This window comes from Oxyura jamaicensis, chromosome 15 (genome assembly GCF_011077185.1).
Source record: "Oxyura jamaicensis isolate SHBP4307 breed ruddy duck chromosome 15, BPBGC_Ojam_1.0, whole genome shotgun sequence".
In the NCBI taxonomy this organism is placed as follows: Eukaryota; Metazoa; Chordata; class Aves; order Anseriformes; family Anatidae; genus Oxyura; species Oxyura jamaicensis.
Genome location: NC_048907.1, coordinates 2836205 through 2852090, shown reverse-complemented (window position 1 = coordinate 2852090; position 15886 = coordinate 2836205). Strand labels below are relative to the sequence as shown.

Genomic DNA, 15886 nt, shown 5'->3' with positions numbered 1-15886 from the left:
TCTCTCCCCTTGGCAGCATTCCCATACCCAGAAACATTCTCTCTCTGTCTCTGTCCCTCTCTCTCTCTCTCAAAAAAAGGGAATGCACCACAGAATACAATACCACAAATTTAATTTCATCCTTAATGCTAAAAAAGCACTGGAGCGATATCAGAAGAAAGGGATTAAGGACAGAAAATAAATGCTAAAGTCAGAGGAATAAGAAATTGTTAATTTTTGGTTGAAATACAAAAAAAAAAAAAAAAAGCAGCACCTGCTGAACATTATCTCAAGCTCCTACTAGGTTGTACAGATGTGACACATAATGTGTGGCCTCAGGGATGAGTCAATAAAGAGAAACCTTCCCCAGAGGTGACTGGTTTCAAACCAGCCTGTCAATAGCGGTTCCATTTGATTCCTGTTTGGTGAGGCCCAAACTGCAGCAGACACCGCTGAACCAGCACCGGTTGTCTAAGAAAGAGGCTAACGAGCAACTGAACGTGGAACCGGCCACGTTGTTCTTTCTTATTGCAGCTCTCGATCACTAAAGAGCATTTCTTCCCTTCTTCCTTCCCAAAACAACCCTAGCTTATGAAATAAAACCCGTGTTGGGCAGGAATCTTATTCAGGAGACTCAGAAATGCCCTCAGCTGCTTTACAGTTAGAAATTATTCCACTGCTCCTAAGGTACACTCGAATATCTAGATGTTATCATCCCTAGTAAATCAAGGAAGTAAAATTAACAGTAAAAAAGCTTTTCTTAACAGTTAAAAGAAAGATACAATCTCATTATCTTCCAAATTTTATAAACCAAGTATTATTAAACATTACAAACTTGTTAGAAGATTTCAGAGGCCTGTAAATTCCTGCTGTATCTTCAAAAATGGAATCGGCCTTCTGAGAATAATAAAAAGGAATATTAACTTATCAAGAAAGCTACAGGGCAAACGGACTGCAAACTCCAAGCCAAAACCATGGTGCATCCATTCCCAGTAGTAACTGAACAGATATTTTGCTTTGTGATTTAGAAGGCATACATATTTTCCCGTAATTATATGGCAAGTTGGTCTGGAAAAAGCTAAAATATGTAAATCAATTTTTTTTTTTAAAAAAAAAAAAGGAAATCAAAAGTGCCTACGGAGATGGCCTTACAGGGAACAATGCCAGCAAACCAGATGGTTTCTCTGAACTCAAAAGAATCATGTCATAGTAGTGCCCACAACCAAGTACGTCAAGGAAGCATCACGCTTACATTTTAAGAGTAAAAAATTGATGATTTTTGTCCCCAGTAATACAGGTAATCCAGCAATTCTCAATCTTACGTAATTTGATGAGAATCAGGTAGAGCACCGCAGAGGAACAGAACTAAAACCCAACATTATGCTGTCGCCTTCCATCTGAAAGTAGCCACTCGAGGCAAAAACTCTCTCTGATGCTCTCTGCTGATCTTCATCGCTTGGTCCCTACAGGTCCCAGGCACGGAGCTTCCATTAATGTCAGTGGAAGCTCCTGAAATGGAAAAAGCGAACAGCAACCGAAAATAGCCAGGCAGCTCTGCAGCCCTAGCACAACTCCCTGCAAAAAAATTTACCAGTCAGATTTTAATAGCCTGTCATTCTCCTTGATAGAAAGCCTCTGTGCTACCTTCTGGCCCCATTACACAATAATTCATCAAATACCGACTGGCACGGCGGAGGTGGCCGAGGACCGCACGCTCGTAACAGGCAGAATCTTATTGATAACCACAGTATTTGAAAGAGTCCCCGCTAACCACAGCCTCGAGTCCTGCACAGAACAGCCCTTTCCAGCTACTTTCCTTCCCCCAAAAAAAGGTTCATCCAAGAAAAGTCATTATTTCTGTATTTGACTGCAAACCAGAACTCTGGAGCACTCTGATGTTACCATAATAATCGTCACAGAACAATGAGAATATTTTGTTAAACCGTGGCTCATTTTTCATCTCTCAAGAATTTGAGATCTTATAACGGCATCTTTCCACGCACAAGGCCCCACAGCGAGTTATAGCAAAGAACAGAAAAAATAAAACAAAAACTGCTCACTCAGTGGGGAACGGCCAACTCTGGGGTGAGGCACAGCTTTCCTAAGGGTGCAGCAACACCAGGGAGAAGTTTGGAGAGGAGGCAGAAAGGAACACCGTGCCCAGCTGACAGCAAGTGACCTCACCTGGATTTTGATCACAGGAAAGCCTAGAAGCTCAGCACTCAAAAGTCTCCTACAAGATTTAGTGGCCTATTGGGCTGAGGTCTATTCAAGATTTGACCTACATTGGGGAAGTCTTGAAAATCAAAAATCCTGCCCGATCTAAAGAACAGACAACGCACTCAAAACGCCCTGGCTACTTGATGATTCCCCCTCAAGGGCAGCTCTCTCGACTACCAGTTCACTCGCACTACAACAGCACATCCCTTCCCTGTACTCACGTTAACGCTGCAGATTTGGAAAGCCTGCAGTAAAAGACACCCACACCGAGCCTACCCATAGTCAAGCCGACAGCAGTGCCGGTAACAACCCAGAACCAGGCGAGCTCACCTTCTCGAGGCACAATTTCACACTTACTTCACAATATTAGCAACAGAGACAAATTCCGCAAGACAGATTTCCCACAAGGGACTACAAGCTGGCCTGCTTCCGCATGCCCCGATTTTGCATGCACAAACACTCTTGAATTTCAGGTACAATCGCCTACACCAAGCACAAACACACACACACAAGAAAAGGTCACTTTTTTGGAAGAGAGGTATCAGAGGAAATTGAGAACAAAGCAAACAAGCTTAGCATATTCCCAGCTACTGCAAGGTCTTGTTCGTAGAGGACAACAGGGAAGGAGGAGAGAGGTGATATCCCTGTCAGACCCCCTCTTACAATCAAAAGGACATATTCAGCAAGACTAGGAGACTCAGAAGAGCACCTGGATTGAACAAGGATCAGTTTTTCATTTTGTGTACGCTGAATTTTGAGCTTGCGTTTAGGAAGCAACGGTGAAGTTTAGAAATACACAAGAAGAATGAGTGTGATCTTCAGAGAACCAAGACAGAAGGGAATCCCATGCATAGAGCACCACTGGGAAAATAATAATAATAATAAATAATAAAAAAAACAAGCACAGGGATAAAAATGAGAGATGGTTTACAGAGCACGAAGACTGGAGTGGCAGGTGAAGGGCATGAAGGGGAGAGAGAATAGGTTCCAGTGAAGTTATGCAGTGACATAAAAGGAGAAAAATATTTACACTCAAAGTAGAAAGACGGGCACTAAAGATAGTCAAAAACCAGGAGGCACACTTTCATTGACTTAGTGAGCAGTATATTGCAAGCAGGCTGCAGGGGAGCCATCAGGAGGTAATTGAAGAAGTGGCTGCATACAAGCCAGAGACAAGTGCCTACAGAAATCCTGAGTGGAAGAAATCTGAGGGATGCTGCCCAAGCACTGGCTCAGTCCATCCCTGACACAGCGATGAGGGAGACCTGAGTACACAACCAGCACCACAGTGGACTCCAAATTCTCCCACTCTGCACATCCTCGGTGCAAACCATCGTTGAACACACACACTGTATAGAACGCTAACAGCACAAACAATGCTGGACAAGCTCGAGATTTGATTGTGATTGATAAAACTGTGTCCCTGCTGAGACAATAGCTGCACACAGAGATTATGGTTTCCTCTTCAAGGCCCTCACAGCTTACACAGGAAAAGAGAAACGTTCACTCTACAAAGAGCTTCTCTTCTGCTTGGCAGGTAGGTCCGGCGTGCAGCGTCCGCTACATCACAGCAAGATGTGTTACCTCGACCAAATTTCACCCACGTTACCCCGTAACCATACGAAAGGTTAAATTGCTCCTTATAACACACACAGTGCTAACACCCAAGGGCCACAGCATTCTTCACTAATAACCTGTCCTTGGGCACAAAGACATCTCTCATCCTGGGAAAACACGTTGGATTTCTAAGGAAAATGAAAAAAAAAAAATAATTTGCTGACACTGATTGCTCCTGTAGCTTCCTCCCCCCTCTTGAACCTTCAGCTGCTCTCACATCTTGAGCACGCATCTGGCCATAAACCCCAACAAGTCACAAAGGGGTGTATTTCTCAACTGACAATTAAATGCTGGCATCGGTTTAGATTGTACTAATGGAAAAGGCTGGGCTCCTAGTTACATTACCACTTTACCACAGACTTTACCAGTGGTTCATCCTTGACTCACCAGTGGGAATTGGTAAAGTGGGAGGTGAGAGCTGGTCACGGTGCACCACTTGCTTGGAGAAGTCCTACGAGGCCATGAGGAGTGCAGCTTGGGTCCTACGTGGGTCAGCATCCCTCCGAATCCCAGCTCATTTCTCTCCACCCCATACTTAGGAGGGACTCCTAAAGCACTGCCAGATGCTCTTTGACCCAGGACGACTTGCTACGCTGATAATACCTGGCTCATTTTCTCCTTGATACCACAGCTGTGGTCATACCTTTTGGTGCTTTCCAGGGTTAGAAGCATAGGTAGAAATTAACCGGTTTAAACTTAATCCTGAAAAGATGAAGGCGGTGATGCAGAGGGAAATACCCTGAGGCCCTGGTGAGCACTGTAATTATGCCTTCTGTAAGAATAACTCCCATTCTTGTGCAAGTGCTTTGTAGTTTCAGGGATTTACTGGATCTACTGCTGATCCTAGATTCTCAAAGAAACCTTCCATCTCCCACAAGCCTATGATCTTACTCCCCCATGTGTCTTGTTACAGTCTTCTGTAGCGACTTCATCTTTACCCTGTGATGATTTAATAGCATTGCTAGGACCACCCCCAAAAACGACTTGAAAATGAGAGCACAGCGGGAGATTTTATGCAAAGGCCCTTCCCTGACACGTTCTCCATTCACAGTCCAGCTGAGCACTTGCTGAATCACTCCACACTTCGAGACCAGACCTGTCATTAGGAGGTGTTTGCCTTGTGGCCAAGTTGAGGCCGGTTCAGAGGTTCTCAGGCTCTGAGAAGTGTGGGACACGCTGGTTTTATGGGCACCCACCACCAGAAGCCAAGCACTACCAACAGTTCCTGAGTGCACACAAAGCGCATTCAAACATTAACTAGTGCGATACTCTCACAAACCAGAGGGAAGAGGTCACAGGAACTGACCTGTTTTACAAGGCTATGCTCAATTTGCTGACCTGGAACAGCTTTTAACTAGGCATTTCCATGCCCTTAAAACAAACGGGGAAATATTATCCTTTCACATAAGTAAGAGATTTGTGGAAAAGGTTCCTGACAAAATACACCAGAACAAAACCCTGGAATCCGTGAGGTGCTTAAGGAGAAATTATTCATGTGTGCCTTTCAAACGTGGCACGGCGCCTAAAATGGCTGAGGTATTGGCATTTCTGTACTTTGGGCTTTCCTACGAAAACAGAAACCACAGTCAAAAAACACAGTTGGAACCGCTTCGCTCCAGCCACCATGTTACAGTTGTGTCCCGTACAGGCTCCCACAACTTGCTGTGTTCCAACTGCTGAGCATGACTAAACCAACAGACACAAAGTCTTATTCGTAGGAGGCTGCTCACAAGGGAATGAAGATAAATACGAAGATGCAGTAACGGGATCTAAGCAAACAGCACAGGCACACTCAAACACCTAGTTCAAACAGTAACAGCACATTCTGACCTGCTTCAAGGGAAGACCTAATTCCTTTAATGGATTAACTCCTACACCCTCCAAGTCATTCTGCCTGTCACATCCCAGGCTGACTCTTACCGAATGCTTACCAAACTTGCAAATCTGTGGCCTTTGGTTGATGTTAATAACGCTCCTTAGTTAGCAAGAACTTTATCAATGTCTTCTCATGACCTGCATTCTATCTGTCTCCAAGATTTAAAAATATATATATAATAATCTTATCCCCACAGAGCAATTCTAGAAGCTGCAGAACTACCAACCAGTCCTTCTGTCATGTAAAAAGGCGATCAATATTTATTTCCCTGGTAAAATCCGCTAGACAGAGGCAACGTATTATACCATTATAAAGAAACTTGCAGTCCCGAAACACTCAAAGAGAGCAAAGCCTGATATCATTTGAAATGAAGAGCGTTACAGATTGCACCATTCTTAATCCATTTTAGGCAGCAGAATAAAGGCCTAAAGCCACCAGCCTTCAAAGCAGCAACTATTTGGTTGCTTTGCAAGAAGAGGCTGAATCATGCAACGCAGCCACTGAGGTGGGCAGCAGCGTACAAACAAAGCATGGCTGGGCTCCTGCAAGATGTCCAGACTCAGCACAACCTCCATCAGACAGAAGTCCTGAAGAGTTACGACAATAAAATAAAGTTGTTTCACCACAAAGCAAACCAGAGGGAGCACGGCATCTGCTCTACCACGTACCGGAATCTCCACCGGGCTCTGTCAAGGACTCAATCCACCTCACACCACAGACAGAGGCAAAGAAATAGGTTCCTGAACCACAGGTGACACTTGCCAGAAGAGTGCCAGAGACTTGACATCTCTGGTCACCCAATACATTTAACACCAGTTTTATCTCAGAATAAGAAAACCAGAAAAGTACCTGTCCAAGAAGACAAACAACAGAAACAAAAGACTCTGATGAGAAGAGGTGGACTGATAGTCCCAGGGACTCAAGTCCTCTCTCCTTTTCCCTAGCACAGCCCAAGTGACCACTGCATACACTTCCTCAGGCTGAATGGGACAATTGCTGGGGAATCAAGCGCATTCAGCTCCTTGCCTTTCCTTTGCCCAGGAAATGAAGAGGTCAGCACGGGGTTCAGATGTAAACAATTGTTTTACAGACAACTGTTAGTCAAGCACAATTCCAGTGATTCCAAAAACCGTTAACAGACAATACCTGAAGGAATGAAGAACGTATAGCCTTGTTTCAGCTCAATTCTTTGGCATCTTTCCACCCTGTCTCCCAGAAAGATATCACTTTGCTTTCCTGAGAGCACCCATTCTTCATAAAGTTCTAGATTCTGCAGAGTAGGCGGAATCAGCCAGAAGATCTAAAAATAAAGCAAAGATTTAACTATTACCAACAATCAACAAAAACACGTAGCTAAATAACTCCGAGGAGTTTATCGTGTGTTGGAGGAATGAATGCAAAGCACCGAGCCTGCTTTCCGCATAAAACACGTGATTTCCAGGTACGGTACACAGAAATCCACAGCAGACAGCAGCAGCAATTAGTACAGGGGCTGGAAACGTCCAGGTAACTGGCAGTTGTCATCTCTCTCCCATGAAGCATCTTATTCAAAAGCTGCCTGCACAGTTCACGTTCAGTTCAAAACAATGTGTTGGCATAGCACAACTTCACTGGACACAGGTGAACGGGATCCGTACCACAAAGAGGTTCAATCTGCTGCATTTACGTTAGTGCCCACCATACGCTGTCTACACTAGAATGAGGAAAAAGCAACCTAAAATAGCAAAGATACGATCGTAGCCACACGCGCTGTATTTTAACATTTCTGCATTCTGCAGTATTTCAGGTCGGGTATGGTGTGCACACTACAGGAACACGGAATGTCTAAAAGGAAACTGAGAAGCTCTAGCTCCAGAAGGAGACTTATGAGGGCACTCTGACCCAACAAGGGTACACACAGCCATGTACTCACTGCAAGGCGCTTCTAAACCATGCAGCAATAACAAGCATAAAACCACCAACAAATTAGAGATTTCAAATAAAGCACTTGCTTGTTTCATCAAGGTGAACGGTGCCCTTCTAGTTCAGCACACTCCATGTACATCAGCAAAGGTAAATGAAATAGACTGCTAACTGACTAGCCAAAAAAAACAAAAGTGAAAGAGAAAAATGAAAGAAAGCACCCCCATCCCTCCGTCACAGGCAGAGGAAGAACAATAAATTTCAGGCAAGGTTCACCTACCTTCCCCCCACGGAAAACGTGATACCACACTGAAGTGCCACCAAAATCAATATGAAAATCAGTGAAGCATCCTTTCACACTCATCAAACAGTACCTGAAACAGAGAGAAGGACAAAAATGAATCAGTCTGAAGCAGTATTTTTCATGCCTTAATTTGCAGAGGTAACTGCATGTGTGATACTGTTTCCATCCACGCAAGTTTTTGCATTTATAGTACAGGTTTTTTTTGTCTCATAAAGTAACTATAATTAGATTTCTGCTGAAAACGTGCATCTTGAAGTTTGAGTCTGCCGTTCATACAGCTGGAAAGAAAGCTTTCAGAGTTAAGGAATGGAAAAATAATAAAAGTTATGTTGTTCAGAAATATTTCTGATGCCACTGCCTATCCCTGGGGTGATCTGTTTAATGCTCTCCTTCACACCGAGACACAACCTTCAGCAAAAGTTGTACACAAATCGCTTCAAAGAGCAAAGTTTTGAAGAATCTAATTTGCTTATAAATCCTCCCACACGTTTAATTACCTACTTGCCACTAAAGCCGTTTCTGCAAGGATCTGGGGACAGAAACCCCATTTGGCAGATTAACTCTTTTTTGTTCACATTTCTAGGCATTTCTGCATCAAAAGGCATAAAGGAAGCAGCTGGCAGCATTGCTGCGTATTATCAAATCCTCTATTTTTTTTATGCCGTCTTGATTCAGGTTTTCAGAGCGGTTTAAAGTCGACATCACTGGCAAGATACACAAGAGCGCTCATCTCGCTGCACGAATCTCAAGCCTCCAGCCACCATCTGTAACTAATGGCCGAAACACAGCCGCCCTTCTCACTATAGGCACCTTTGCAAACGCAGGAAACACACACCACTTAACCCACTAACCTCTTTTCCTTGTTCCGGTCTCCGTTTCATGGCTTTTTATTATTATTATTATTAGGTTGTTGGTTTGGTTTGGTTTTGTTTTTTTTTTTTTTGGTTACGGAAACAGTACCAGGAGGGGAGTTGGAGGAAAAAAAATAAATAAAAAGGAGAAAGAAACCAGGTTTCATTTAACTGTGTCTTTTTCTCATCACAGTCAGGTAGGGAGAATCTCGGCAGTATGCAGGCGGCGTGCAGAAGTCCCTCTAGATGATAGGCTGGAAAGGACCTTACCATGTGTCTGCGGGAGGCTGGCAAATCAGCGCGGCGGTGGGCACATAAGAGCCCGCTGCTAAGCAACCACATCCCGAGCCCAGCTGACGGACCCGTGCGCAATGCTGTCATGAAGACGGTCGATTTGCGGGTTTCGAAAGGTCCTGCGCCTTCGTCTCGCAATTAAAGCCTCTCCTGGCGCAATTACGCCGCTCGCCCCTCGCCCGCTCTGGAATCCGTCCTCCTGCAGGAGCAGGAAGAGAGCTTTTTCCGCCCCTGGGGTATTTCAGATGCTTCAAAAATCACAGCCAGCCAAGAAGCTGTCTAGACTCTCAATATGCTCCATTTCAAAATATGAGTCCTTCCCTCCCAAATACATTTTTTTTTTTATTTCTCCTTTTATGTTTTTTTCTCTACCAAGATGTTGTTGATTACAAGTCAGACAGAAATTAAAAACAATAAAAGGAGCCCGGAAAGGAAGTTGCCTTTCTTCGAGCCAAGCTGCAAAAAGTCACAGATTGAATAATTGCTAATAAAACAAAAAACCAACATGGAAATTCGCAGTTTGCAGGCGGCGCTGAGTACCATTGTGTTTCAGTAAAAATTAAAATCCTTATGGAATTAATTATTTCCAGTTTGCAAAAGGTCTGATGTAAAATACACCACGTTAACAATACTTTTCCAAGCCTGGGCTACCTACCTACAATTACCCGCTGATACAAGGCGTTCTAAAAGGCGAAAATGGCCTTGCACAGCCAGGTTTTAGTCCTCAACAGCCAGTAAAAGAAACCTGAAGCTGTTGATCTGTTTGTATTCAAAGAGAAAATAGCGGGATTTATCCCCCCGTCAAATCAAGTGTTTAAAAATTAGTTTGGTGAGAAAACACCGCGGTGGAGAGAACTGTGAACACGCAACTTTTTGTTGTTGTTATTTTCTTGAAACTCCGCTAAACACAATTTCCAGCCCAATAAAGGTGGGTTTAGTGAAAGAGCCGCATATGGTGGTTAACAAAAACCTACAAAGCATTTGGAAAGCAAACAGTTTTCCTTTCCACCCGCAAACGAGCCATTCCACGTTTAATTTCTGCTGTTCATCTAACAGGGCTGCTTTTGTCCAGCCCCAAGAAGCTAACGAAGGGCTGGGGAGCCTGAAAAGCGATCTTCCGCCATACAGCAAGGTCCCTCATTGCCAGAGCCTGGCACAATGCCTTTGCATTGACCTCTACAGCTTCCTCTTCCAATGTACACCGCAGTCACATGGGCCCCGCGCAGCTCCACGCCACGGCTAATCTTACACCGCTCCGCTCTAACCTCAGCGAGCGGTTTCTCGTCGCTTAACAGCTGCTAATTCGGGGGACGGCTCAACTTTTCAGGTTTTCCCCTCACACACTCCCGCCCCCCTCCAAAAAAAAAAAAAAAAAAAAAAAAAAAGGAAAAAGAAAAAAAAAAGAGCCATCACACAGCATCCATGTTGAAAGAAATCTGGAAATCACATCCTGCTGCGCGCCTCCAGGTCGCAGCTTCAGCGCCCTGGGCCGGAGCAGGTAACATGGGTGAGAGGAGCACAACCCCAGGCGGCACACGGGCAGAGCAGCTTGCCAGGCTCACACCCTGAAAGCACAGGCGATGTAAAAGGATGCCCCAACTTTAATTTTCCTCACAACGGCCACCACATCCAGCCCCTGCACGCTCCACTTTTATCTCCCTGCATAGCGTCTGTTAGGGTTTTAAAATATGCAGCTGCTTGTAATCTCTTGGGGGGGAGCTCCCTTCCCCACTGAGGAGTTTGTTTTATGCTCTCCACCAGCCTGGAATCGTTCAGGTTAACGTACTGCTATTTTGGAGGAAGGATTTGTGGTGCGAGGGAAAAGGGAGCTTTCCTCCCCCCCAAAACCTGGGAGAATTTGTTAGTTAGCGAAACGATGCGAAGGAACATGGAGTAACCTGCGACCTCGCAGGGAAGAACAAACACAGAGACCCCCCGAAAGAGAGAGGGGGATGCTGCAAGCGAGGACAAACCGCTGAGCGAACACGGGGAGAGCCGGGCACGCAGGAACAAGGCAGAGGCAGCGCTCCGTGAGCGAGCGCGGCCACCACACTCCCAGGCAAACCCACAATGCACTCGCCACGCAGAGCTCCGAACCCGCAAGCAAACAGAGAAACAAAGACAGCAGCAGACACGCCAGGATGCGGACGCGCACAGGCGCAGGCACACGCGCAGGCAGGGAAATGCAAAGGCGCAACAACGCACATGCACATGAACTCGGGGGAGACGCGTGAGCACACGCAGAGGCAGCATTACCCTGAGCTTAGCTCCTTGTCCCTCGCAAGAGGCACAGCGCACCATACGGCTCTATTCCCTCTGGCATTGCAAGGGCTCCCCTGCCACTGAGCTCAGCCCATAAACCACTCCCAAACCCCAGCAGAGGCTTCTGTTTTTTGTTCGGGCCAATGAGAAAAGTATAGCTCACTCTTCCTTCCTCCCAGGAGCAGCGCCGGCTGGTTGAAATCCCTAAGCCTGAAACCGAATACCGCACACCCATGAGCCAGCTGCAAGTGCCAAAGCGGGGGAGAAGGAGCAGGCCCCGCTCCTAACGGGCCTGACCCCCCCTGAGCAGCAGCAGCGCTCCCACACAGGGGCCCCGTAACCGAAAGCCACAAATTACGCCGCCAGACAAAAGAAACCATTGTCACCCGGGAGACACTGCCGCTGGCCGGCCTGCGCCGCCCCCAGCCCCGCCGGGCCCCCGCTCGGCCTCCTCAGCCTGGGGCTCCCCTCAGCAGGGAAGGCCCAAGGGCCCCGGCCTCTCCTCATGGCCCCGGCCTTCCCTCAAGGAAGGGGGCCCCGGCCTCCCCTCACCTCATAGCCCTGGCCTCCCCTCATGGAAGGGGGCCCTGGTCTCCCCTCATGGCGGGCACCCACCTGCGGCCGCTCTCCCTGGGGCCCAGCGAAGCCCCACAGCCCCGTCCACCCCCCTCAGCGAGCAGCTCCCTCCAGCCCTGAGGTGTGAGCAAAACAGCACCTATCAAGATCAAGTAGTAACTAATCATTAAGCTCCGTGCGTGCGCCAGGCACTTCAAAAAGCACATAAAAGAGCCGGTTCCTGCCCTGAGGGGGGTTACGATCTGAGTCAGCCAGACAAAAACAACACACCAGATAAGAGAAAGCCTATTTTCTGCGATGCACCTCAGCTTGCACCAGAGATTTTGCGAAGCACAGGCACCATCACCCCATTCCCAACCAAGGTGCCAGTAAAACACCAAGCCCTGGTGAAATACTAAGCCCCGGTGAAATACCAAGCCCCGGAGCACTCACAATCCCCGCGTGCCTCCCGCTGCATGCAGGGACTTCGCAGAGAAGGAGTTATTTACATTCCAGCCATCAGATTTTGGCACGAGCAGCCCGCGTAGAGGAACAGCAGGACTGCACCCAGCTACCATTTCAGGCTGCCTGCAAACCTCGCTGCTACAGCTCGCGTTCAGCTAATGCTAGGAAGGTTACCTTTGAACTTTAAGATCCGAGAGGCCTCCCTTTTAATTGGAAGCTTACATTTCTGAGAAAGCAGCGGTGGGTGTGAGGAGATGAACCAACCTGCCGATTTGCCGCAGACCTGGCCTGGCTGCCCTGTGAGCACGTGGAGCTGGAACAGCCTTCTGGTGCCTGTGCAAATGCAACTCTTTTCTCCATCTTTGTGACATGGCTGCTCAGCTTCAGCTTCACCACAAGCAGTTTTCAATGCCAGCATTTATTTCAGTTATACGCGTGACACTGCAAGTCCTCCAAGCTGTATACAAGGGAGGATTCGAGGCTAGCGCATCGACTTGAAGACGTTGAATTTTACTTACTTTGCTAGCTTAAAAAGTTTGACTGAGAACTTGTGCTTACTGGCCGAATTTTCTTGTACTTAATTATGTCTGTAGAGCAGTTTTCTATCCAAAGCAGTTCAAAAATGGCACACAAAGTGCATACGAGTATCACACATGCATAAAACAGTGCCAGGTTGCACTGCAGGAGCTGCAAAGTCCCTCAAATCCAAGGGCAATTTCTGTCTGCAGAGGCACACCCTCAGCTTCCAACTAGACCACAGTTTGAAAAGCATTTTAGCATCTGCTTAAATCCATTCCTGCTCAGTAAAGAGATGAATAGAAAGGAATGGATGGCTGAATAACAGCCTGGCAGAGGAAAAAACAGGGCAAAGACGGAGTATATAGTATCAGAGCAGCACCCTTCTGTGAACAGGTGGATGTTTCATGTAAAATACCCCATCCTTAACTGAGGGATAGCAGTGATACAAAAGACCTATTACAGCAGTGCTTAGATATTCTAATAGAAAGAACTCTGAAGGCAAAAAGCATGTTGCAGTGACTGAGGGTTTCATCCTCATTTGCTCCCCAGCACAAACTTTAACAAGTTTTCAGAAATGCCTGTTACTGTTTCTATAGCTGTGGTGTCCTGGCACAGTTGCTGTTTGACTGCCTCTGCTGTGCAAACAGGCTTCCTGATCTCAGCAGCACTGAGCAGCTCTCTGCTCCCCAACATCCCTCTCATGGCCCTGCACCTCACACAAGCTGCAGAAGGGCTTTGCCCACGATCCCACCGCTCTGATTTTTTCACACTTCTGCACTGCCCTTCGGTTGGCACAAGCATTTATGCAGCCATGTGGTGTTTAGGATGGCCTGAAAACTAACCAATTTTTCTTTATTTCTGAGTCCGTTTTCAGCCAGAGCAGTCCCCCGTCCAGTTTACTTTGCAGCTGCATGACGGCATGTTCTAGCGATGAGGATGGGACAATGTGGGCACAGGACTGTTTTTTTCAGGGGCAATGCCAACTTATCTTAGTTTGAAGTTTGTCACATTGCTGTCTCAGCTGGCCAGCCCCCTAATTTTTCCTGTTGTCTTATTGCTTAAGAGGTAGTACTCTGAAAGTTTTACATATTTTTGACATAAACTCTTGCCCCGCTTAATTCAGTCCTCTAAGGCTCTCATTAGGAAAGTAGTCATTTACTTACAGATAGAAGTATATTATTATTACCCGGATTTTTTTATTTTATTTTATTTTTTTTTAAAGTTAATGGTGCAAGTCCAAGTGAAAGCCAGGGCGGTCTCCAGCGCGTGTAGTGCTCCTAGTAACTGAAGCAGCGCAGCAGATGGAACGTTCTCTAACTTCACTCCCAGCACGGAACTCGACGTGCAGGAGCCAAGACAGACATTTGTGTCTGGTAATGCCATCTGTGTCTGCAAAACCGCAACGCGCTCGCTGGAGTGCTTTTTGTTTGTAGGGAACACGTTAATGGTGGGTATCGCATACTGCAAACTCTTAGTATTATGAGAACGCTAAAAACAAGAATGAAATAAAACAATCCGATTCCTAAGCCACAACAGTCCGTATTAAAGAATATGGATATTGGCGATTCACATAAAAAGAATGGGTCACATGAAGCAAGTGACAGCACTGACATTTAGCTCTGTGATTGAACACCATCTCTTTAATAGGGGCTCGTGCCCTCTGGGTACTCCCAGCAATAGTTGGGACTGGTATCTATACAGAAAACGGTCAACCTGAATTTCCAGAGATGGAGAGAGCTAATCTCTTGAGGAGTTCATATTTAAACTGGGCATGTTCATGGAAGAGAAATCTCTTGAGTCACTAAGCACACAGAAACCACTTCCACCTCAGGAAGTCCCTGCCTGAACTGCACACAGTGGAAGTTCAGAAGTCTACTGAAGGGCAGCACCATTTTATGCTCATGCTGTTCTCACACTTATCTCAGAGCAGTTATGGCAGCATGCAGCAGCAAAGAGGTTACTGAGCACCAAGCATCTTTGTCCTGATCCAGGACAACTTCTCTCATTTTCTGGACTATCAATGTTTGTTTTTAATTTTATCTTTAATGCTTCTTCAGACCAATGCCACTAGTGCTGGAAATCATCCCTCTAGCCTTTATGCTAGATGATGCTAGTAATCGTCATCAAGCATCATCCTCATACACCCTCACTCCAGCTGCATCACCCTTGCCTTTAATCCTCATGCACAGCAACTCCTTTTACCCACAAACTGTTTTCACGTTTAAAGCACTTAGTCTTTCACTGATTAGCTTCCCTTTACCTATCACATCTTCAGGCTGTCAACCTCTACTTTCACTTTGCCAGTTGACAGCAACCTCAATGGCTATGTGTCTGCTTCTTTATCAGGCATCCCTTCCTTTCTACCAGGCCATCCCCCACAAATGGGAAAAGCTCCATGTCAGAATCTGTTGAATTGCTACTTCTCTAAAATCCCTCTTTGAAACCTACCATCTGGCATTTCATGATGCAAGTAGTGAACTGCAAGAATATACTCGGCTTTTTCTGCTAAATTCTGTTAGTCATGTTGTTACCTTATCCTTTAAAGCATCTCTGCCTTGGTTTGTTTACTTGCTGCATTTTTTTCAGCATCTGGAGAATGCCTGTACTAGGCAAGGGACGGTTTTCCTTACTTCTTACCTTGTACAATCCAGGAATCCTGAAGCCCTGAGTCATGATTCTGTTTCTTAGTTTTAGCCTATTACAAACAAAGCGTGTTATTTAGTAGACTAACCACTTGGGAAGCAAGTTGCCTGGGTTCTATTTTCTGCTCTGACACTGACTGATCGTGTGACCTTAGGCAAGTCACTTAGGACATTTCCAAATGCATGCATGAAATTTGGCACTCCTATCCCTATCTGGTTACCCTAACAAGCAGTTTACTTTTTCTGGACAGAGCACCTTTGACTTCCACCAAAATCAGTGGTGCTGAGCACATCACAGGACAGGGTGTCCCTCTGGTGCTTGCCACAGAGCCCCTTCTATTATGGAGACCTGCACCTTCCAGACATCTATTTTTAGAGTAAGAGACTAAATGCTGCCTAT

General features: G+C 46.0%; 1 protein-coding gene across 21 annotated transcripts in view; it reads right to left on the bottom strand.

The window, feature by feature from the left end:
* KDM2B (lysine demethylase 2B) overlaps positions 1 to 15886 on the bottom strand; it is a 107743-nt gene that overhangs the window by 62596 nt on the left and 29261 nt on the right. For 16 of the 21 annotated variants that reach the window (XM_035340555.1, XM_035340551.1, XM_035340553.1 and 13 more), the window contains 2 exons: positions 7875 to 7968; positions 6839 to 6992 (listed from right to left, as the gene is read on the bottom strand). In XM_035340555.1, the coding sequence (XP_035196446.1) occupies positions 6839 to 6992; positions 7875 to 7968 (248 nt within the window). Of the gene's footprint in view, positions 1 to 6838; positions 6993 to 7874; positions 7969 to 8399; positions 8688 to 8749; positions 8993 to 9019; positions 9281 to 11299; positions 11457 to 11920; positions 12023 to 15886 lie in introns of those variants that run through there. The other 5 variants (XM_035340564.1, XM_035340562.1, XM_035340565.1 and 2 more) reach the window with 5 other exon arrangements.